This window comes from Mobula hypostoma, chromosome 2, assembly GCF_963921235.1.
Source record: "Mobula hypostoma chromosome 2, sMobHyp1.1, whole genome shotgun sequence".
Lineage (NCBI taxonomy): Eukaryota > Metazoa > Chordata > Chondrichthyes > Myliobatiformes > Myliobatidae > Mobula > Mobula hypostoma.
The window spans coordinates 222,329,543-222,355,602 of NC_086098.1; the positions used below are offsets into that span (position 1 = coordinate 222,329,543).

A 26,060-nucleotide genomic window follows, 5' to 3' on the forward strand; every position below is an offset into this window, starting at 1 on the left:
GATGAATCCGCGGAAAGTATTCTGCCCAGATGGGGTACGGCCGAGTACTAAATACCTCTGTTAATCAACTGGCTGGAATGTCACCTATCTTTAATCTTTCACTTCAGCAGTCAGAGGTACCGACCTGCTTCAATATTCTGCCTCAGTGTAGCACTTGCATCCACTGTATTAAGTGTTTTGAAGAGGTTGATGATGAAACACATAACTCCTGTCTGAGAAGTGACTTGGATCCACTCCATTTTGCCTACTGGCACAAGAGGCCCACAGCTATTTCACTGGACAATATATCATCCCCTCAAAACTAATTCCTGTACAATCGGATCCTCGTTTACCTCAGTGAGGAAACTTGAGTTCAGTTTAACAATATCTCCTCCACAATCTCCAACAGCACAGGTGAACAAGGCTGTGTGCTTAGCCCCCTGCTCTACTCACTTATGACTGCAGTGGCAAGTACAGCTCCAATGCCATATTTAAATTTATGACATTGGCCAAATCAAAGGTTGTGACAAATCCACGGATAGTAGGTAGATTGAAAATCTGGATGAGTGGTGCCACAACACCCTCTCAATGAATGTCAGCAAGACCAAGGAGCTGATTATTGACTCAGGAGGAATACCAGAAGTCCCTGAACCAGACCTCATCAGAGAATCAGAAGTAGAGGACTAGCAACTTTAAGTTCCTCAGTGTTATCATTTCAGAAGAGCTGTCCTGGGCCCAGCACATAAGTGCAATTATGAAGAAAGCATGGCTGTGCATCTACTTCCTTAGTTTGTGTAGATTCGGCTTGACATCCAATATTTTGACAAGATGTCTATAGATGTATGGCAGAGAGTACATTGACTGGTATGGAAACATGATGCCCTTATACAGAAAATTCTTCAAGTAGTGGATATGGCCCAGTCCATCACAGGTAAAGCCCTTCCTACCACTGAACACTGGTGCAGGAAAGCAGCATCCATTAAGGACCTCCACCAACCAAGCCATGCTCTCTCCCCACTGCTGCCATCAGAAAGGTAGTACAAAAGCATCAGGTTCAGGAACAGCTATATCCCCTCAATCTTCAGGCTCTTGAACCAGTGGTGATAACCTAATTAAAAATAATAACCTCACTCATCCCATCTCTGAACTGTTCCCACAACCTATGCATTCACCTTCAAGAACTCATCTCATGTTTTACTATTTGCAGTTGTTATTTGCACACCAGTTATTTGCCAATTTTGTTGGGTGAGGTCCTTCACTGATTCTATTATGTTTCTTGGATTTAGTGAGTATGCCCACAAGAAAATGATTTTCAGGGTTGCATATGGTGATGTCTGATAATAAATTTACTTTGAACTTTGATGTAGGTATCCTTAATTTTATTATATTACACATTTTAATTAAGTACGCAAGTGTACTATACCAGTTTGAAAATATCCTGTTACACAAAGTTTGTATACTTACAGTTTGCAGATAACAGATAATTCAGCCCAATTAATCTGTGCTTGCCTCCAAAAACATTGCCATTTGGTCCTATTCCCCTGTAACCTATTGTCTCTCACACATGCCCATCAAATACCCCTAATTCTTCTGCCACCCAATTGAGAGATGTGGATGGAAACCAGAGCACCCAGTGGAAACTCATGGAAAAAAAATGCAACCTCCATACAAAGACCACTGAAGATCAACATCAAACCCAGCATATTTTGCAGCACAAAGTGCCAGCTCTATTATCAGTCAGACCTTTCAGAGTTAAATGGAGGTTGTGTTTATAAAACAATCTCTTGATAACATTCTATAGTAAAACTTTTACTTTTTTCTTCATAATGAAGAGCTGGTGAACAGTTTCATGGATACTAACCCTACCAATGTGAAGCACTAAAGCTAATTTTTCTGAGTTAACAATAATTTGGCCATTGATCTTGAAAAATATCAAATGCAGAGCATTTAAAAAAATAAGCACAATTAGAAAAACAGCGTGTCAGAGTGCAGGATCAATTTAGAGACCTAACTTCACAGTGCCAGAAACCCAAGTTCAAATCCTGATCTCAGGTACTGGTTGTATGGAGTTTACACATTGTCCCTCTGTGTGCATTTCCTTTCTACATCCCAAAAACTTGTGGGCTGGTAGGTTAATTTGCCATTAAAAATGGTCTGTGATTGATAGAATCTAGGAGGAAACAATGCAAAGGTAGGAAGAGTAAATGTTGGGACTGATGTAGTATTAGTGTAAATCAATGGCTGATGGTTGGGCCACTCAGTTAGCTGAAGGGCCCATTTTCATGTTATATCACTCAAAGATTTTAAGACAAAACTTGACAGAAATTGAGTTGTTATATAGTAAAGCACTTCTACTATGAATTATTACAGACCACTTTGCCTCCTGGAACTAAGACAGGCATACAAACATTGAAAAATGCAACAATCCATTGAAATCCCCAAATTTGCCTTGTTTTTACCTTTTAAAGTATTTTTTTTTTCCTCTGGGTGTCTGAAACTTCCAAACACAATACAGCATTTTAATGCAACCAAATTAAGATACTAAATTTTACAAATCTTATTACTATTTTGGCACGCTAGCATTTTATAAACAGGCATAATTCAAGTTGAATCCTTTACCTAAAAGAGTGGCTGTACAAAATTACCCTCACCAAAGGCAGAGAACACAATAATTGCATTTATACGACACCATGTCCCACATTGTCCCTTGATTTCCCCAGTGAAATGTTATAACCAGCATCCCTCAACACCAATGTTTAATGCAAAATAAAAATTATGGTATCAGGATTAAAAATACACCGAGACATCATTAAAGTAGTCCTGTTCTATTGAACCCTAGCTTTTGAAGCCCTGTTAAAATAAAAAACACAACACCACTTAACAATGAAAGGCTATTTAGCCCAAATTTATTACAAATAAGAAACCATTCAAACAGGCATGAACTTCTTTTCCTAGTCTTGTCTATAAGCTAATATACAAAATGCAGATGTGCTGCACCCCATTTTGTTGGTTTGACTGAGCACTGACCATATTGGTTTATCAGCAGCTGTATAAGATTACTGTTTCAATAAAACTCCACATTGATAGATGAACCAACCTTGACTAGAGTCAAAATAGTACTGCAGCAACCACTCATATGCACCAGGGAACAGATGGAATCAGTTAATCACGGAGGAACATTAAATACTGTGTATCAGATTTTCACTTACATAATACTTCAAACGATCCATCAAAGTATTATTAAATAAATCTAAACCAACATCAGATAAGTAAACTCCTGCACCAGTATAAAGAGCTTCACACTCAATGTTAAAATAAGGATGCTCTATGAACCTTTGCCCTCTGTATTCCATGTATTGCTTCATTACCCCATTTATGGTTTTCCTTACAGACTCAAGTTGGGCACCAGGTTGAGAAGCCCATCTAGGAAGTGGAAGCAATTCTGAACACACCAGTACAGTTTTTGGAAGTAGGGCTTCCAGAGCTCCCAGCACCTCTTTCAACGTGTATATTAAATCAATAGCCCGGGTATAACCTATCTCATTATCTCCCAAGTGAATGAGCAGGTACTTTGGGGGCTGGTTATGACTCAGGTGATGAATTAATAAGCCACGGAGCTGGCACCATCTCAGGTCAGGTGTGCTCAGCCATTGAACTGAAAAACCGAGTTTATCAAGGCCAAGATTGATCCCATACGGTTTGGTGGCTGCTCTGTCACGCGCCTGGCTGATGATCACATGTCCTGCTATCCACACAGTATTCTGGGTGTCTGAAACATAAATAATACCCTGTTGAGCCAGAAGAAAAAGAGGAACTGATGACTCAGTGCTTAATCAGAATAGGGATAGATGTTTGGATACAATTATATCCTTGCAGCAGACCAGTGCATTTGATGGTCTTCTAGCAATGTATATGATCAATATTAATCCCTCAACTTGGTTAGAAATCACTCACTATTCTTTCAGTGCTATATAATTCAGCTCCTCTAACTCAAGCAATGCAGCTGCCTCAGTGTACTTCGTTTAATCTCCAAGGAATTACAAAGTTAACATTACTGTTTGTGCCATACAATCCTATTATAAACACTACGGCTTTTATCTAATTAAAAGAAAAGTTTGTTGTTCCCTCTACTACTACCCCAAATCTAAACATTTGACCTACATATAAAGATGACTTTTCCCAATCTTTACCAACCCAAAAGAAACACCGTGATGACGTGAATTAAGCCCAAAACTGACATTCAAACTAAAATTTAATAAGAGCAGTCATTTCTCATTTTAAGATTGATGCACATCAAGATCAAAGATAGAAATAACCAGGCACACAATAACTATATTATGGGATCTAATTTCTATATTAATATAGCTTTTAAAAATACACCATTGGTGCACTAATTTCTAAATTTATAATTTCCAGTTGTTCCCTGTGCTCTAGTAGGTTTTACTAAAATCTAGTTTAGGAAAAACACTACAATTCCCTTTTGAAAAAAAAATCACATGGCTGCAGCTGCATTTTTACATAAATGTACTAGTAATATACACTGGCTTCCTTGTTCAATGAGATCATGTAACAGGAGAACTTAAAAACAATGACCAGGAAGTGACAAAGAAAATTCACTGGGTCATTATCATTTTAAAGAGCTGGTTGATAGTTGTGTTCTCTTTGGTTGTCATGATCTTGTACAGTTCATGAGACAATACATTTCTTAAACACGAAAATGCATGGCCTTGTATCTGTAATCCTCTGGATTATGGAACTCTTGCTACTGGTCAAACTTCCACAGGGATTAGAAAAATGCACAGTAAAAACCATATATTGACTCCACAGAATCAAACTAATCTGAAGTGACATCCCATCACAGATGTTGAACTATTAGCCTCAGATTAATAATCAGTACACCACTTGCAATATTTGTAGAAAAATTTCAACTGCAGCTTCTTGGGTGTTTTTATTGACCACAGGTCCAAAGGGCTTCTTTGATAATTAACAGTGATCCAATTATGCACCATTCTTCATTTCATCTTCAGTTCGATTCCATTTAAATAAGGATCTAGCCTTCAAATAAACATTCATAGTTGACCTTAAGCACATTGTTCACAACTTGTACTCAGACAGACCAAGTCTCAGAAATCTCAACTTTTGCCCATTTTTCTGCAGTGAAAGTTCATGCCCACTTGTCAACTTTCCAATTTCTGCTACACTATTTCAGACAGGTTTTCAAAAACAAAATCTTCGCTTCCACCGTACCATTTTTTTTTGCTGTTATGATTCACTTGCCATTGCTCAATATTTAACTTTACTCTTCAACCTTCCTTGTTCATATTGCAGTGGGGAAAAAGCTTTTATTATACTTAGAATGGAATGTGTTTACACTGGTTTTCTGTCACCCATCTTTGCTCAGGTTTTGGACTCCAACATTCTCCTGCCCATCCAATACATACACAATAAAAAGGGGAAAAATGGAAGAGAAACGTTTATTCTTTACAAACCAGATGAAAGTAGTGACTCAAACATTAACATTTCTACTAAGAAATATATACAGCCACCATTCCACAACTGCAAATGGTTCCGGCTACAAATGAAGCACGTAAAACAATTTCTCATAGCTGCAGAGAGTGAACATAAGGGAAGGGAAATCACAAATGTAACAGAAAACCATAAAAATTACAAAAGTCAATTTTACAGAACTATAATGACGACACAAACCTGTCTGACGTAATATCTAATTATTAAAAAAAGAGGCAAAACATTAAAATATAAAAAAAACTTGTTTACTTTTGTAAGAGATCTGCTATCCTGGGTTTTAGTTACATTTTTGGAAATACCCATTTTAAAACATTGGATTCAGACTGCAGCATCATGCTTTAATACACAATCATCTGGCTAACATTTCCAATTTTTTTTTAATATATTTTAAAAGATTAAAGTCATAAAGAACCGAGTGATTGCATTAAGGCCTTGTTCATTAACAAATGCAGTTTTTTTAAATTATATACAGTAACAACCGATATCGAGTGCCTTTATAAAAATTTTCATTTCCTGGCTACCATAAAATCGTTATGGATTTCTTAAAATCACTTTCAAACCCAACAATAACCAGATTTATTGAAGCACTCTCTGGATACCGACATTTGTTTATGAAACCTTAACAGGTAGCCTTAAGGGGATTCAATAGATGTGCTGACTGCTCTTCTTTAAAGACAATTCCACCCAACCCCAGACTTAGTAGTGGCGCTGGTAAGACGCCATAGAAGCCTGGTTCATTGGTTGCCCAGTACGTGGTACCTGAGCAGATGCTTGGTTTACCAAGTGGGAAAGAGATGGGCCACTCTGAATAAGAGTATCCAATGCTTTCTGCACACTAGGGTTATCAAAGTTTATACCTGTTGCAACACCAGATCTCTGGGCCTGAGACAAAGCATTTGACTGGATGGGGTTTGGACCTCGAGGTTGCTGCTGGCCATAAATACCTTGGGTTTGAGGCAGAGGTGAGCGAATTGCAGTGGCTCTTGGTGCAACTGATTGATTTATTAAAGGTGGAAGTTGTGAATTAGGGCCTGTCATGCGCTGCTGAGCTTGAGACAAATATGAAGAATTACTGAGACCAAGCTGACCAGCACGACTTTGAGGCTGGGTGTTTAGTGCACTTCCATATGTGGGGCCCTGTGCTCCTGCAGTATTAGTATTGGTACCAGACGCTCCACTGTTGAAGAGGCTTAGGATCTTTGCTTGCAGCTCTTGCTGTTGTGTTGCTTGTGCATCCTGTGGACCTCCCTTCAAAGATTGAGCATTTGGCAGAGACTGTTGTGCATCAAGTGGACTGATTCCAACAGAGCCCATGTTTGTTCTTTGCATGGGAGCTGGATTGTGAACAGATCCTGTCAAGAAAAATAGTACACTTATAACCATGCTTATGTTGAATTACAGCAGCTTAACAAAGGACCTGAGCAAGAAAACATTACTTTTGAAGACCTGGTTAAGCAAATAATTTAATCGGAGAACTAGTGACCAAGCAGATGAAATAATGTTATTGTAGTCTAATTAGAAAGAATTATTAATATTGTAAGACAAAATCTATGCTGTGCACCACATTCCCTGTACTTATTCATGATTTGAATATAAGGAATGCATCAGATTCAAGAAAATGTTGCCAAGACTCCAAGGATAGATTATAACTAGATAGTCTGTGGAAGAAAGGTTCTGAGTGATACATATTTTTAGGATTCCGAACAGATTTTGGAAATTGAAGAATATTTATATCCTGGGGGAGTTTAGGATAGGCAAACATAATACTAAAATAAGAGCCAGGTTTTTTAAGAGAGCAGACAAGAAACACCACTAAATGGTGATAGATGTGTGGAAAGTTCAAGGAATTTCCTATCAAACACCTTTCCTCAATAAATTTTACAATACATTAAAAAAAATTGTCCTAAATTTAAATATTTTATTCATTCATTGGAAGCAAATCCAGTTTGAAATGCCACCTTTAAATGCTCTTTAAAATCATGGACAATTAGATCGGGAGTATGTATGGTGTTCTCATCCACAATGGGGCACATTCCTAACCTGACAATAGTTTGAGCAGGTTACATAGCTTGATGCTCAGCAGCTACATTCCCAAACAAAGCAACTGCAGCAGGAAATAATCTCTGCAGTTTCAAAACTTCAAATAATCATTACAACAGTCAAAACACTGCCTCCACTACTAATTCTTTTTGCAACCACATCAAAATCATAGAACTTGCATATACAAATTATCAATGTTACCATGCAAAGAATCTCCTCCTCGAAGAAACCGTTCCTTTTTCTCTCTCAGATATTCTATGATTTTATCAATTTCCTCCAAGGAAAGGTATCTTCCATCCACAAGTAGGTGCAATAATGGCTGGATGCTAGGGGGGTTTCCTCGCTCTTCAAGCCCTCCTTGGGTAGGTTCACGTTCACGCATGATTACTTCATCTGCCATTTTTGCTGCCTTTCTTGCAACCTCTTCCCGCTCCTTTTCACGCGTTTCTGTCTTGTACCTTTCATAATTACGTGCAACCAAGATCATAGCATCAGCTATTGGCATGTTACGATGCTCTAGAGTTGAGAAGTGCAAAACAGAATTGCATTTAATAACATTCTAGATTCCCGAAATTTATCAAGATTAACCAAAATTAAAACATTGTTTTACCAATCTAGACAAACCCTAAAGCTAAAATTTATCACATTGCATTAAACATACTTGAATTTCACAAATGAATGGTAAGAAATTAATCAGGTCAAGCATTCTATGTCCGGTCATCAAACTGAAATGTTATTTTCTCTCTCCAGATGCTCCTTCACCTAAGTGTTTTTTTAGTTTTATTTCAGATTTCCAGCATCTGCAGTTCTTTTTTCACTGAAAACTTGTTTTGGTTTCTTAAACCCCAAGAGTTCTTCGAAACCTGTATTAGTATATGACAAATTAAACAAAACGCTCCCTCGTCAAATTATTTAAAACTATTCCTTCAATTTCTGAACAAGCAATCTTCTGCATTTCCCACTAACAATTAAAAGATCATCATTTATATCCGGAAGAGAATCCTGCTCTTTAGGTTGAAAAACCAAAACTATACAGATGCCAGAAGTCTGAAATAGAAAAGGCTAGAAAGTCAAGCCAGACAGCAGCTGCAAAAAGAGACATAGTTAGACACGTCAGGTGAAAAGCCTTTGGTCTAAACTGAGAAAGAGAGAATAGGGAAAGAATGGGTAGGACAAAGGAAATAGAGTAATACTATCTTAATTTGTCACCTTTGAGCTTCAGAAACACCAAAAGATTTTCCATTTCATTGTATGCTATTAACGTCCAGACAAGTATTTCTATACATTACACTGTAATTATAAATAAAGGTGGATTCATTATACATTATATAGTGAATCCAATCAATTTGAGTCCAGCAAGAAGTCAGACAAAACCCCATCTCTGAGTAAAATCTACCCATTTTCTGAACTCTAACCTCACAGAGTCCAAACCAGAGCCACATTTCACTTGTTCTTAGGACTAGCTCACATTCCAGAATAAAGCAGATGCTGGACCATCAGGATTTCTGAAGTATGGTTTGCCGCATTATCAAAAATTTACTATATACCCAAAAAGAGAAAAGTAAAGAGGATGAGGAACAACTGAAAGTTCAGGTGACCCATCAATATGAATAAATATGCACTTCAAAGCATTCATCCACCCTGGAAAAGATGATGATGCATCTGGTGGTGGAACCTCATCAAAGAGACAAAAAAATGCCCTCTAAATGTGGGAATTGATGGAAAGCTTTGGATGACAAAAGAAGAAGAATGCTTGATTGGCAGTTTTATTAACAGGGAAAACCACAGTAAAGGAGAACAGAAGATCTCAAAAGCATTCTTATGGAACATCTTATCATCAGAAAAGATGAAATGGAGATGAAGAATATACATTTTATATACATAACATCGTTAAATGACAATAAACTTGATTTGACTTGAAACTAATAATGTTAAAGAAATATTGGTGGAAAATTACAAAGAAAGCTTATTTGGTCACAACGATCAGCACTTATGAATCCCAATGAAAAACTATCTTTTTTTTTTGGGGGGGGGGTTCTGCCTGTTATTAAAGAACAAAAAGAGGCAGCAAGAGGACATTTGCATTGTTCAAACTGACTGGCTGTAAAGAATTTGAGCAAATTTAGCACTACAATTTAAATTAACTTAATGAGAAAGTCTTAAACTCAACTTATCAGCTGAACTGAGTTTTATGAATCATTCTCAAAAGATGCAACCAAAAACATTACCAAAATTCATTCTGACAGAAAATGTGATTGGTTAAAGCAAAACTTTATTTACTTCAAACCAATCTCAAGATATTTGACAACAGTAACAACACCTAATACTGCATGAAAACGGTTCCAACAATAGACAGGGAGCTTGATGTTATCCTAGACAAAACACCCCATTTGACTGGCATGTATTCAGCCACTTTTTCACTCCCTCAAACATATTTATATTTACAACATATGCTAAACCAGCAATTTCCTCCACCAAAAACAACTCCTTGGTTTGGAGCCCTACAAAACCTCTGCCAATGAGTCCAGAGGTCAAGGCCCATAGGTCGACAGCCCTGGGTTAGTGTGCCCAAAGGTCATAAGTCTAAGAGGCTGCAAGTCCAGGCAAGCAACTGAAGGTTGGAGGCCCATGTCTGTGAGCCTGAGAGTCAGCCTGTCCTGGGTTGAAGGCCCATACATGTACATGACTGGGAGGGTGGGAAAGGGGGTTGTGTTGCTGTTATTGCTTTGTTTAGTTATTGTTGCTGCTTGTGTTCTGCTGAACATAGAGGGAATGCTATGCTGGCATCAGAACATGTGCGCCCCCCCCCCCGCATACCCTTAAGTTGTGTTTGTTAACACAAATGACGCATTTCACTGTATGTTTTGATGATAAAGGAATCTCAATCTGTAGTTTCCCTTGGAAATATCTCGCTATTAGTTACACTATTTGCACTAATCCTATTCCTTCCAACTTACACCCATTCACCTAAGCAGTAAATGTGCTATTTACCGAGGCAAAATAAACTTAAGAATCAGCAAGCCTTTCAATTGAGGGAGGAAACCATGCAAAATCCAAACAGCACTGTGAGATCAGGAACTAATCCAGGTGGATGAAACTGGGCAGCTCTACCAGCAGTGCCACCCTGTCGAAATCCTGGAACTGCTCATGTCAAACAATCAAGGGGGTAGTTTAATTCCACCTTCTCAAGGGAAGGCAATAAACCCTAGCCTTGCCAGCAACATCCACACCACTAAACTTCAACAAAAACAATTCACCAAGATTTTGAACATTGCACAGCATTAGAAAATATGACCTGACAATAAATATACTCAGTATTAAATGTTCATCAGCAAGTTCTAAACTGATATTGAAAGATTAAAATGGAATGAGAACTTCAAATTGTTTTCATTCACTGTGCTGAATTAGTTCGGGCATAACAAGCTGCTCAAAATACAAAGATTAACTTTTTTTTATGATCACATAAAATTTTAGCAAATACAAATCAGAGAAAATATGCTAAACACTATCTTAAGAGGGCAGAAAACTCACCCTGTGGTGTCCCAAACAGGATATTGACAGTGCATGATCTGTGTATTTCATGTTGTTGAGTAATAACAATTGCAAATGCTGTGCCTCCTCTGCTGACATCTTCAAGAGCTTGAGTAAGCGACACTTCAGTATTCAGGAATATCAAGTCAACCACCATACCAAGGTCGCGAACCTTACGACCAACAGACTCTGCATATTCCCTAATTAATTGCAAAATTTTATAAAATTAATATCCATATATTAAGATCTCCAAATTAAGAACTATAGCAGAAAAATGCTGTGAAACCTGAGCAGACATTCTACTATCATGAAATTGTTGACTACTTTATGCCACACAACTTTATTTTAGCATGGTCTCCTGCACAGAATTCTGTTGATAGCACTTCCATGTGACCCAGCCCATACAAAGCTAACCTAGCAGAAACATAACAACTTTGAACACTGAATCTGTGTTCACAGATCAGAACTGCCCCTTTTTAAAAAAATTTAAATATTTATTTAAATTCAAAGGGCACATCCAAATACTAAACCACAATTAAAATGATTGAATCTAAACTAAATAAAGAGTAGTTACATTTCTTCCAGGACAAGCCTGAGCTTGGAGGTTTGCTTAAGTAGGTGCTTCTCACATTTGGACTCAAGAAGGAACACCAAAGCAGCAGATGTGTAGTTATCAAGGATGCCAATTAAGATCAAAGCCTGTGCTGGAAACTGGGTTTTCCAATGGAATTAAAGCATAGGACCCAACATCACTGATACCAATGGATAGTAAAATCTGCCTCAATAAATCTCAACTGCTACAAAACATACTTTCTCAGATACCCAGAGTCACAGTTGCAAAAATACTTAAAGACTATTCTGTCTGATAAATAGAACCATGTGCTCTTAACAAAGCATTCCAAAGAAAAAGTTCTAACAACTCAGATTAATCCAGTCCCAGCTGTAATTTGTTAAGCATTTAATGCAATGATAAAACAGGGAAGTACCACTGTGGGCTCACCAGAATATGCTGAATAAAACCTTAATCGAAATGAAACCCAAATGGGGCATACAGCTGTAGAGCGCAATATTGATTTTTTTTTTCAGCTTTGAAACGGGCACAAGCACCACTGTTACAATGTGACCATTGATTCTTCCAATTCAACTGTTGACTTACCCTGTGAACTGATCCAATTTTGCATCTTTCTAATGTAGATTCGTCTTGGGCAATATAGTAACGTGCATGGTAATCAGCTCTATATGAATGTGATAAAATATCACTGTCTTACAATTCCCTATCAACAAAGATCGACATACAATTGGCCTTCCCAATGGTCTGGTTGATGCACATATATGCCAACTTCTCATTTCTCAGGCTTCCAAACTTGTCAACCATTACTTTCAACTTCTTAGAGGAGTTTTTCTTTGATATTTAATAACTAAGTTTTAAATCTCATTTCAAGTTCTATAATGTATAGGAAGATTTTGATGTCTCTTCAATAAACAATGCCATCATCACAAGATTCAAATTAGTAAAACTGTAATACACCAATTCCATTGCAGGGAAATGGCAATTTATAAATGTATACCATACTCCAAATGTGGCCTTACAAAAACCTTGCCCTCTAACCAAGACTTCTAAAATCCAAATCCTTTGTAATCATTTGCTTTGTAACCGATTGCTACACCCATAAAGATTCCTTCCTACACCTCATGAAGCAGCACATCAAAAACACTTTGTATAGCCACATACAATCATTTCTGTTTAAAAATTACTTTTCTATTTTTTTTACCGGAGAGAAAAGGCTCATTTTCCTATCAAGTTCCTTATCAAGTACCTTTTGGATTTCTAGATACTGTGTATCCACTAATTCCTCTTCATCTTCACTGCTAGTTACACACTCAAAAGAACACTTTTAATAAACTACATTGATAATAACCTACTCATTTTCCCCCCATCTAGCATTGTATGATGCTGTAGGGTCCTTATACAATCAGTGAAAACCAAGAAATTATGCCGCGTGGAACTCTCCTAGCTTGAACCCAACGTCCAACAACTGGATTCTTATTTCTACTGTGCCAAGTTCTGTAACCAATTGTCATAACTAAACCCTTACCTTATAAATATACAAAATACAATACATCCTCCTACTAACAGTATACTGTTGAGATTTGCTTTGTTCCATTTCCCTTTTATAAACTTTTGCAAAGTAATGTTTCACCTAACTGAACAGTTTTCATGGTGGAACACTGGCTGGTTCTCTGAATGTGACAATCGAAGCAAATGCAACAAGTACACCCAATCTTTAGAGCATAAACAAACAACCAGTAAAAGAAAATTCATTTTTCACACTCACCAATTTGCAATTTCAACCAAAAGAAGCAATAAAAAAAAAAGCTGGGAAACTCACATGTGACTATGATGTAGCTCACAGTAATGCCAGTTAGATCTTGTTGCTGTATCGGAACTAAAGCCAGTGGATCATATTTTTAACAGATCATAAATAGATTTATTAAGCACATGAAATATTCCAGATAATTCTAAAAATTTACTATCAATCCACAACTGCTCTGGGCGTGACAGTGAGCTTTCTTGAATTATTTAGTTCTCCTGGTGAATGGAATCCCGCTGCTTTTGGGGAGGAGATACCCAAGTTTCAACCCACTAGCAACAAAGTGACTGGGAACATTATTTCCAAATCAGAATGAACTCAAATTAAAGGAGAACCTGCAGGTGGTGGCAATCCTATATACCAATTGCATCTGTCTTATCTTGGCAGCAGAACTGTGCATATGTTTGGAGATGCTATTAGAGTAGACTTAGCAAATAAATAGATCCCAGCCAATCAAATTAGCTGAAGACTGATATTAGTATGGACCTTAGGAGGAAGCCAAGAGAGATGCAATAGTAACAAATCCTTCTACTTTGTCTTTTACAATCATTGAATAGGTTTTGGTGCTGCTGAGAATAACTATGTTCTCAGCAACATTCCCTCATCCAGCTGTTAACTCGTAACAACCCATCAACCATTACAACTAAATGCAGCAAAAATTGGTTGTGGGGCCACCTAACTTGTGTCAATTGTGCACTACCTTACATGAGATGTGCCTTAATTTATTTGTTTAGATACACCCATGTTACTCATGATAATTTTTAAAAACTTCATAATTAAGGACATACTGAACAATAATGTTACACACTACCAAATCTGTTCCAAGACTCTAATTGTGCATAATAATGCTAACAGACAACAAAATGGAAATGTGCTCATGTGAAGATATTAACAGGCCTCCATGAAGTAGAGGTCCACTCATTTCAATACTGTCAAACCTATATTCATGCAGCTCCACTCCATCTTTGTACATTCTGTGTCCTTACTGCAGTTCTGCTTATTGTACTATATGAAGTAATACCAATCCATCAGCAAAGATGGTGCATGATAATCAGTAAGAAGATACTTTGCCCACATGATATCATACTGTTGCTTGTAGGACTTGCTTGATGCAAAATAAAAGGAACTGGAGCAGCCAAAAATAGGAATGAAGCTAATTAATAAAAACAAAGAAAATGAATGATTCAGATCTAGTATCACTGGACAGATGGTAGCAGACAGAAAGGGAATTGGATAAGTAACTGAAAAAAAAAGTTGCAGGGCCATGGAGCACAGAGGAGGAAGGCTAAATGGATTGTTTTTTACAATTAGTCAAAGTACCAATAGATATCTATTATGCTGTAAGCTTTTCTAAGGTTCTGAATAAGTTTCCAAAATATATCGTTTTGACATGTCCCAAGATCATGAAAAGTAACTTTCTTTTACTCACTTTTGCTGCTTGTTGACGACAATAACCGAACAATCCACAGGTCTTTCAGCATCATAACGTCTTTGGATTTCATCATAATACTGGCGATACAATTCTTCTCTTCGGCGCTCTCTTCTCATGGGATCTTGGGAGAAAAATTAGAACAAAATTTAAAAAGCTTCTGCTTACCCCACCCAGATTATGGCTTGACATAAGCTAAATAAAAAGTACATGGTATTAACAGCTCAGTATATAGGCATTATAGGACAGTGTACTCCTACATTTCCCTGAAGCCAGACATCCTAGCAATATAGTCTTACATCTCAGAAAAATTGTTCATTGGCATGATTTGAACAGCAGATAACAGAGGCATAGCAGCTATTTATCAATCCACAAATGTTCAACATTTGTGTATCTGTGGTTTGTACTGCAGTACTTTTGGACAGTAATTAGATATAGGAATATTAAGAGATCATCCTGTATAAGGGCACAAGGTCCAGAACACAATAAAATCTCGTTAGTGAGCTAAAAAACAGCCTTGATCACTGAGTATGTTATGAATTTACAGTTTTCAAGATAAAATTACTTGGTCCAGATTGGATATACTCTTGTGTTGCAGAGGGAAGGCACAGAGGAGATTGTAGATTGTCAAAACATGCCAAGAGTGAGGACTACAAATGTGCCATTGTATCAGTTGGTTCAAGGAACACAGGATAAACTCAATCACTACAAGCTATTCAATTTAATTTCAGTGATCAGTAAAGTTCTGGAAACAATAATTCAGGGACAGAATCTATAGTCAATCGACAAATGGACTACTAATTTTTATTAACAAGTGACAAATTAAAGAGAGCTAGCTTGGATTTATTAAAGGCCAAGCTGCGCCTAATGGACTGGATCGAACTTTATTTTGAGGAAATAACATGGGGTTGATGAGGGAATTGTGATTGAGGATACACACGCACCTCCAAAAATAATAAATAAATCACTTCTTTACCCTCCAGAACCTTTGCATCTGTCTAAAGTGTGATCCAAAAACTTGATAATACTTTAATGTGAAGCTATTCTATGCTTTATACAGGCTCATCATGACTTACTTGCTTTTTAGCTATACGCTTTGTTATATTATCTATTTACAGACTTGCCTTCAAAACTGGGCCCCAAGGATGCTGCAATTCAGAAGGAAGTTCCCCAGCAGAGCAATCCTAAAGACCACTGCTTTTATTAAGTTGGAGTCTGTTGTACTTGGCACCATTTGTAAATATGCAAACACATAAATTCAAGCCACTGAAAAAATGCAAGGTTTGCAACAGACTTCAGGGAATCATAGATAGGTAGATAGAATATGCAAATGTGCGGCAGAATAAAGTTAATCCTGGGCAAATAAGATAATTATTAGTAGGAAAAAACATTACCTTGAGAGCATAATTCTAAGACATACAAACATAAGCGGGGGGGAGGGGGGAGGAGGAGAGGAGATTTGCTGGGCAGCAATCTGTGTGTTACTTAAGAGAAAAACAGGGCTATTTGAAGTGGTTACCAAACTATTTCGGATGTAGGCCTATTAGGTGTAATGCATATAGCAGGAAAACAATGAAGTCATGATGAGCATGATGAACATAGAATGGCCTCACATCAAACTATTATATCACATAACAAACAAATTCTGGAGAAAATCAACAGGCCAGGCAGCATCTATGGAAAAAAAGTGAACAGTTGACGTTGTGGCCAAGATCCTTCATCAAGACTAATATCAAGTTCTTGGATCATGCTTTAGATTGATGCAAAGGCTCTGGAGGGTAGAGGAGTGATTTATTAAAATGAAATAAAAGAATGAAGGACTTTGGGTACACGGGAAGGTTAAGGAAATTAGGGCTATTCTCAAGAGGCTGCAAGGGTATCTATTGGAGGTATAAAGTGAACATACAATAGAAAAAATGTTCCTCTTTGCACCAAGGGTCAAGAACAGGTGGAAAACCAACAGAAGTAGGACTTTTTAAGTTCTAAAAATACAGCAAGTGAAGATAGATTCAATTAAATACTCAAAAGGCATCTGGATACATACTATCAAGGATTCAGCAGAATACATGGATGAGTTGGATCTCTCATGTATAGACTTTACAACTGAAAGTTTCTTTCCCTACTGCAGTTACTGTGATCAGCAAATTTAGCTTCCATAATTTGGAATTTTGGCAAAGACAGAAGTGGACCATCCACTCATACATGTAATAGAAAAAAATGCAAATGCTTTGGTTTCACCTTCATCCCTCATTCCTCACTGTTTTGACAACCCTGCTGTCAAAATAATTAATTCTCCACATTACAACTCACTGGAGGTGGCTTGACTGTAAAGTTTTGAATTGATCCAGTTATTACTGAGTCCTCTGAAGTAAAATTGAAGGAATATGGTGTTAAGTTATGGTGCTAGAACTTTAAGAGGAACAGGCTGTAAATTAAACACCCAGAGAATACTGGTCGTCTAGAACATGTTTCAAGTCTAAAGAAACCAGAGCGCCCAGGGGAAACCTACACAATCATACACCTGAGGTCAAGATTAAACCCCAGTCACTAGTGCTGTGAGGCAGTGGCTCTACTAGCTTTACCACTGTGTTGCAAGAAAACCCGTTCTTCATCTTACATCTCAAGCCTCCAGAACATCTTCTTTCCCCAGTCTATACAGCTCTCTCCTCAACACTATCTCATCTTCAAAATCCCAATTTAGCAGTCTCTCAGCAGCTCAAGATACCCAAAAATTTCACCCCCACATCCATCTCACCTAACATGATTCCAGACAAGTAAGATATGATGTTGTGAGGAGCAATTTCTGGCCTTTGTATTATTAGAGGTTGTAACTATATGGATACTAATAGGGAGACTGGGCAAAGAAGCCATCATTTCACAAAAACTCCTTTTTCCAGTTATAGCCTGTCCACTTACATATCTTCACCTGTGGTTTGTGATGTAAATAGGTCATTTTGAAGCTTATTTATAATTCCTAACTTGAATCAAGACAGCTCATAGCTACTTCAGTAAGTGCCACCTTGCCAACCTCCCACCTGCACAGAGTTTGTTTCATCCCATTCTCTTTAGGTGAATCACTTAGCATAACCACAGTGGATAAATAATTTTTACTACGTTCATTAACTGATTTGACAAGCAATATAGATAGTACAGAAGTACAAATACTTTATGAATCGCACTAATCAACCAATATAGACGAAACATTTATAGATGCTAAAACCAAGCCTGACAGAAATGCCCTTTACTGGAATAACCATGGAGCTGGACATATTATCACCATCATCACTGAACACCATCATCCTTGATGAGTAAGTCAGTAGAAGATCTCCTGAATTATCAAGTAGGGTTAGAACATTAAAATTTTTTGCATGCAAATATTACCATTTTTTTAAAATGGGACAGCAGGAATACTTTAGGAGACAACTAATGTTGAAAAATATTAGAAAGACTCCACAGGTTGAGGATGAAATACTGGTAAAGGATGAAACACGGTCCAAAATCATGATACAACAGTTTCAGATTTCCCAATATTGAATTCACCAAAATTCATGCAAAATGTTTTTTCTGAAATCTCAGTATTACCTAAAAGTTTTTGCTAAACATTCAATTAATTTGTTCTTTGCATGCAACATTATCAAACGATATCCCATTATTTACCATCAACATCCCGAGATGCTCTGGGATCCCATGGCTCACGGAATCTATCCAGATATGGCTCCTCCTTCCTGCGCAAAATATCATCATAGCGGTAATAGCGGTCATAAACTTCATCTCGCCTGCAGTGCAAAGAGATATTAAATTACATGAAACACATCGTAATATATAACAAAGATTAAAATGTTTAATAATTCCTGTAACTGAGGTTTCGTTGCCATTATTTGTTTATAAGAAAACCCAGTGAACAGAATTACAATGTAAAGTCCTTCACATGTTTAACACAATTGTCATTGCTTGCTGAATAGCACATGGGTCAATCATTCCACTTGCACCAGTTTTGTTAAGAAATAACAGCACATTATCAAGAGATTATGCTTTACTGTCAAGTAGCACACCGCATCATTTTGACATTCTGACCATAACTTGACTATTAAATCTATTAGCTCAATGGCAAGAAATGTTCCTTCCATTCAGTCTTCTACCGTTTTCTCTTGCTGGCTATTGACACTATAGGTTTGTAATAAGCCCCAAAAAAGAACCCACGCCAAATGGTCATTCTTAGCTATATTTGAATGCACTCTGAACTGAGAATAACTCGTGAGGCAGTAATTTGATAGATTAAATCTACTCAGTTAGCGAAAAGCACACTTCTGTGTAACTGACCATAAGATATAGGAGAATTAGGCCATTTCACCCATCTAGTCTGCTCTGCCATTTCTTCATGGCTGCCCCATTTCCCTCTCAGCCCCAATCTCCTGGCTTCTCCAAATATCCCTTTGTGCTCTGACTAATTAAGAATCTATTAATCTCTGCCTTAAATATAGCCAATGACAGCCTCCACAGCTGCTTCTGGCAACAAATTCCACCAATTTACCCCTCTCTTCCTAGTCTCTATTCTAAATGGACATCCTTCTAGTCCAAGGCTGTGTCCTCTGGTCTTAGTCTCCCCCACCACAGGAAACATCCACTCTATCGAAGCCTTTCAACATTCAATAGGTTTCAATGAGATCCGCCCCATTCTTCTGAGTTGCAGTGACCACAGGCCCACAGCTATCAAACACTCCTCATACAAGCCTTCCAATCCCAGAATAATGTACGTGAACCCTCTTCAACATCAGCACATCCTTTCATAGGTAAGGGGCCCAAAGGAGAGGTGTTAGAGCTGGTGTGACACTGCATCCAGGCTGGAGTCAGTGCTGCCTCCCAGCATTCGCCTGGCAGGAGACAAGCTGCATTATGGTCAACTGCAGATTTCTGCAGCATTTATGGACTCGGGATCTGAACTATTTCTTTTTGTGTGGTTGTATTTTATTGATATATATGCTTGCTATCCTGCATGTGCAAGGACAAGGCCAAGCAACCGTGTCACCCGTTTACAGCCTCCAGGAGAGGCGCTGGAGCTGGTATGCTCCAGCATAGGTGGCGTGGCACAAGACAAGCTGTACTGTGGTCAACTGCAGATTTCTGCGGCATTCATGACTCTGGTCTGGACTATTTTTGGCATGACTATCTCACTGATTTTACGTGCTTGCTATCTTGTAAGTGCTATGTATGCTTTGTGCAGTGTGACTTTTGGTACTGTGCTTTACACCTTGGCCCCGGAGTAACGTTGTCTCATTTAGCTGTGTTTATGTATGGTTGAATAACAATTAAACTTGAACTGAATTGCAAGCTGCTCACAATATTCCGTGGGGCCTCACTAGTGCCTTATAAATATTACACCTTTGCTTTAATATTCTAGTCCACTCAAAATGATTGCAAACATTGCATTTGCCTTCTTCACCACCAACTCAACCTGCAAATGAACCTTTAGGGAATCCGGCACGAGGACTCCCAAGTCCCTTTGCACCTCAGTTTTTGAATTTTCTCCATTGAGAAAATAGTATATACTTTTATTTCTTTTGCAAAGTACGCAATTATACAATTGCAAATACTGTTTTCCATTTGCCACTTCTCTGCCTATTCTCCTAATCTGTCTAACTCCTTCTACAGCCCCTGATTCCTCAACACTACCTGTCCCTCCACCTATCTTCGTATTGCCTGAAAACTTGGCCACAAAGGCCTCAATTCCATCATCCAAATCACTGACATGTAACATAAAAAGAAGCGGTCCCACTTCTGCCACTCAGCCAGTGTTTGCTCCTGGCATGCTCAAGTATACACCTTATTGACCCACAGGAAACCCTTCAGTTCTGACTAAATGAAATAGCGATGAATGTTCTACGTTCTATGAAGTTATAGATCTTGATGAAATACAACTGTCCTCGCCAGCCATAGATCAGAATGGCATTTATGTCTTTCATAACTCAGCCAACTCAGTCACCATGGTTCTACTAACTGCTGACAGTGAAATATTATCCATTCCACGGCCTTGGTGCTATCAGCGCATCTTCAAAAGTGATATTCAACATGACAGCATTAACTTGAAGAGGACGGCAGCTGACGTAACAGGAATGTTCATCCAGATATAACACAATACCATGTCATACATGGTATCAAGTAGTAAATGAATCAATTTCTTCTAGCACCATCACCACCTCTACCTCCATCAGTTTTAGGTCTGTCCCACAGTCGAGGTAGAAATAAAGAAGCCTGGGTTTGCTTGAAAAGTATGACTGCATATACAACAGGACTCTGCTTCTGAAAGACAGCTCTCCCAATTTTGGCACTAGTCCCAAGTGCAAATAAGGAAGACTGGAGTGTGAATGTCTTTGTTGAATAATTTGTAGAGGATGGAAATATATATAATATTGTAGATGAAATAAATGCAGGATAGAAACAGAAGCCCACTGTCACTCTGAAATATTAACTTTCTCTTTCTGTGTTTGCTACCTGATTTAAGGAGTATTTCCAACTTTTTCTGTATTAACTCAGAGGATACTGGAAACACCATCTGGTTTTATTACATTACCATGTTTTCTCTAGAGGCATATACAAATTAAGAGGTTTTCGTTAAAGGATCATTAATGAACAGGACAGCTTTTTCCCCTCAGTCCAAGAGTTTCATAATCATGATTGTTCACACTATAATTCAATGCCTGATTTATCAAGTTAGCAGTACAAATCCTCCAACTACCAGATGTCGTCTCTGGATCATATAGCCCGGGCCTCCAGATTACTCGTTTACAGACTCCAACCATGATAGAATAAATGCCACAGGAACTTAACAAACAGGAAGAAGTATTCATCATTTGGCATGAAATTACTCGCCAGGTATCAGCAAATAAATCTGACAGCATCTTATATAATTTTATTATAGAAATACAAGTCAAATTCCTAGGTGTTATTATTTGGAGGACCTGTCCTGGGCCTAGCACACAAGTGCTATTATGAAGACCAGCACCTCGCCTCTACTTCCCTCATTTGCGGAGATTTGGCATAGCATCTAAAACTTTGGCTAACTTCTAAAGATGCATATTCGAGAGTACACTGACTGGCTGTGTCACATTCTGGTATGGAAGCACCAATGCCCTTGAACAGAAAATCCTACAAAAATAGCAATGGCCCAGTCCATTACAGGTAAAGCACATCTACATGAAATATGTCACAGAAGAGCAGCATGCACTTATCAGGGACCTCACTACCCAGGATATGCTCTCTTCTCACTGCTGCCATCAGGAAGAAGGTACAAGTGCCTCAGGACTCACACCACAAGAAAATATTCCCACAACCGAAGGATTCAGTTTCAATAACTATTCATCTCATGTTCTCAATATTTATTCCTTTTTTATCATTGTTAATATTTGTTTTCTTTGCATTTCTTCTGAGCTCAAGTTGGTAAAACCTAAGGTGCGGGAATAGCCAAGCATGCTCATTTGTCAACAGCTAGGAACTTTCAGACTATTCTAGTGGTGTGTAATATTACTTCTTTCTGAAGATTTACATATATATTTCTGTGTAGCTATTGTTTAATGCTATTGTGTAGTGCCTTTGGGATGACACCAGTTAAAGATATCTGGACAATGTATACCTTGTCATGTTCCAAAGTCTTTCAATTTCCTCTTTTAATTCAGTACATTTCTGGTGTTTCTCATTTACTGATATCTGTTATTTAATAGATTTAGCCATTCCAAACACAAGTAACTAAGTTGTTCTAGCTTGTTTATTCTGTATTATTATAGCCAGATGGTTATTATGGACTTTCCTATCTGTAATAACTAATCAGTCATAACATAATTCGTGGTATTCTGATTTTAAAACTGAATCAGGCTTGTATTTATAGTAAGGTGTGATTTCATCTAAGAGTTTGTATTTTAAAGGTACCTTTTGATGAATTATGTTGATTGTGCCTGTATAAGTAATCAGACTGTGTTAAACTGCTACAAGATCCTGTAACATGTTGGATTGTTTCTGGTTTTTCCTTGGCACTTTCTTCATTTATCATCTTGAATTTGTTGGTCTTTTATTATATACTTTGATTTTTTTTTTGTTAATCACATGGTCCTGTATTACCACAAGGAAACCACCTGTTTCTGGGAAGAGGTCTCCAACTTGGAGCCAGGCATTCAATGCTTCCCTATCGACATCTAGTCTACTCAGATCGTGGAGATGTCTTCCATGGAGGGTCATGCTCTTCCATTAGTTAATTTTTTTCTTCAATAGTGATAATGTCCTCACTGTTCTTGGTTGTGGTCTCATTTAAGTTTAGTGGTGGTATACTTATCAGAATTGTCTATGTTTGCATGTAGTACTGATTCCAGTCATTGATGAAAGTATATCCTCTAAAGTTCTATTTGACTGTTGTGTTGATTTTTAATGTCTGTTATTCTTCTTCCCCCTTCTATTTCAGGTAAGTGTTAATCTAAGTACATTCAAATGTACATAATTTCTGAATTTTGTCATTTCAGTTATTTTTCTTTGTAAATTCTCCAGATTCTTTGGACCAAGATATTATGCCAGAAGAATATATTAATATAGGTATTACAAAAGTGGTTGTTGCCTTTGTTGTATTTTTGCTGATGAGCTCTGTTTGGCAGATTTTCTTAAGCCTCAAAGTAAATTTTGTCAAAGTATTTTTTCCTTTATCATGCTATGGCTTATTTTCTTCCCTTGCTGATATCCCAGATACCTACATGTTTCATATTCATCCATCAGTTGTATTGTATTCTACTGCACTGTTTTGTATTCTATTAGCCCTATTGCACCTTTATGTTTAATGTTCTGCATTTATCTAGGCCAAAGTTCATGTTTATGTCTTTTGAAAATAGTTCTATTTGAATTAATTGCTTTAGCTTAACTGATGAGGAGTATATAATTTCACAACAGCTGTGTATAAAAGTTGTGTTAAGGTATAGCTCATTTCATTGTTTCTGATTTGAAACCCAATTTTTGTCCAATTCAATACATTAGAGAGCAGGTTTAATGCCAGACAGAACTGCAGTCAACTTAGAGAGTTGCCTCGAAAAATGCCTGTTTATTTTGATAACGCTGGCTGTCCTTTTTTGGTTGTTAATAAATACAGTGATTACAGTACGTCAATGCCTCATCAGATGTTGCAGGAATTCCACAAGTATTGGGTGTTGTTTATATAAATATTAAGAACTTCTATTAACCATGAGTGTGGGACAGAGTCAAATGCTTTTTGGTAGTCAACATAGCAGCATGAAAGATTTCTGCTTTTCTGTTGGGCTTCTTTAGAATTATGTAATCTATCAAATTATTATTATTTCTTCTTTTTGTATTTGCAGTTTTTTGTCTTCTGCACTCTGGGTGAACACCCTAGTTGGGCAGTCTTTCAATGGTTCCGTTATAGTTAATATTCTATAGATTTATTGAGCATGACCACAAGAAAAAAAATCTCAGGGTGGTATACGGTGACATACATGCACTTTGATAATAAAATTTACTTTGAACTTTGGAATATGCAATATGGAATTCGAAAATGCTACTTCCTGGATCTCTGTTTAAGACAAATTAGAAATAAATGGGTTGTCAGACCTTGACCACATTACTAAAATAAATTCTGGGTTCCAAAGTAATCCAATCTTTGGTAAACCAAGACTGGTGCCTAATATCTTTTCTTTCCCTGGTAAGATGGTGGAGTGGAGGTAAACTGGAATGAAGACAGGAAATTGACTACTATGCACAAAATTGGAGTAGAACCTTAATAATCAAAATGGTTCCAACTCTAGTACAAATAAGGTTAAGTTTTTTTTATAGCATAACAACATAAGGTAACTAGCAAGTAGATGGTGATATACTCAGATCTAATGACCATTATACTAAGGAATTCATATCTAACTTCCTATGTATTATTATCCCAATGCTCAGAATCAGAAATAGATTATATAACTGACTTATATGATGTGAAATTAGTTGTACTGCAACAGGAGTACAGTGCAAAGACAAAAGAATTATGACAAATTATAAAATAAATACAGTGCAAAAATAAGGAATAATGAATGAGTAGTATTCAGCAATCTCATTCATGGCTGAGGAGAAGAAGCTGTTTCAAAATCAAGTGTGGGTCAGAAATACAATTATCCATTTAACATCTCTTGTTAGCTAGGAGTAGTAAGATAGATTTATTGGACAAAACTACAATGAGAGCTACAATCAGTATATCCAGCCTTATGCAATTTAAACATAAATTGCTAACTCAAAGTTAACTTGAAATACAGGTGCACATTCCTTTACCCGAAATTCTGAAATCCAAAAAGCTCCAAAAACCGAAGTTTTTTTCGCCAACAGCTGACGTCACTCAGGTGTGACATGGCAGCACTAGCAGAGGTTGCCAGACGTCAGTTGTGGCTCAGCACTCGTACTGGTTACACGTGTATTTGCTGTTCTCTGATATTTTGTGTTCACCATTGACTTTGTGCTTAATTTCACTGTGAAAATGTCAAAAAGAGCTGCAGATACCCCTATGGGTAACAACGAGAAAAAGAGAACTCACTACTGTATACGATTTAAATAAACAGAAAGACAAGTTACTAAAGTTTTATAGTGACAGTGACGTTCTACATTTATTCCAGTAAGTCATTTACCACCTGTTTCATTCGATTCATTTGAGGCTGTATATTTTTATGTTTTATTGAACATTTTTGTTGGAAATAAATTATTTTTAGATTATGAAGACACGCAGTCCTCTTTTATTGTCATTTAGTAATGCATGCATTAAGAAATGATACAATATTTCTTGTCATTATTCCCTAAACAATACAGTATAACAACTATTTACACAGCATATTGTATTAGGTATTATAAGTAATCTAGAGATGATTTAGAGTATACAGGAGGATGTGCATAGGTTTGGTGTGCCACTGGGTCCTAAAGTCCACCACATTGAGGCAGGTTAAATAAGGGACTTGAGCATACGTGTTTTTTGGTATGGGGGCGGGGGGAGAAAGAGTCTGAAATCCAAAAAATTCTTAATTCCAAAATGCAACAGGCCCCAAGGATTTCAGATAAGGGATTGTGGACCTGTACAAATTAGAATACTTGTAAAAACAGGTTCCAAAACACAAGTTCAATGCATTGCAAAAGTAAAACATCCAGAATTTTCAAGGGTGTAACACAGGGCAGGA

The 26,060-nt window shown here is 37.4% G+C and overlaps 1 protein-coding gene across 7 annotated transcripts in view; it reads right to left on the reverse strand.

The window, feature by feature from the left end:
• Positions 1 to 1,351: 1,351 nt before the first annotated feature.
• Positions 1,352 to 26,060, reverse strand: part of ncoa5 (nuclear receptor coactivator 5) — a 43,892-nt gene continuing 19,183 nt past the window's right edge. For 4 of the 7 annotated variants that reach the window (XM_063041534.1, XM_063041532.1, XM_063041530.1 and 1 more), the window contains 7 exons: positions 18,535 to 18,653; positions 14,878 to 15,001; positions 13,467 to 13,523; positions 11,077 to 11,276; positions 7,747 to 8,061; positions 6,450 to 6,857; positions 1,352 to 3,748 (listed from right to left, as the gene is read on the reverse strand). In XM_063041534.1, coding sequence (XP_062897604.1) covers positions 3,159 to 3,748; positions 6,450 to 6,857; positions 7,747 to 8,061; positions 11,077 to 11,276; positions 13,467 to 13,523; positions 14,878 to 15,001; positions 18,535 to 18,653 — 1,813 coding nt within the window. In that variant the 3' untranslated portion in view covers positions 1,352 to 3,158. The other 3 variants (XM_063041531.1, XM_063041535.1, XM_063041536.1) reach the window with 3 other exon arrangements.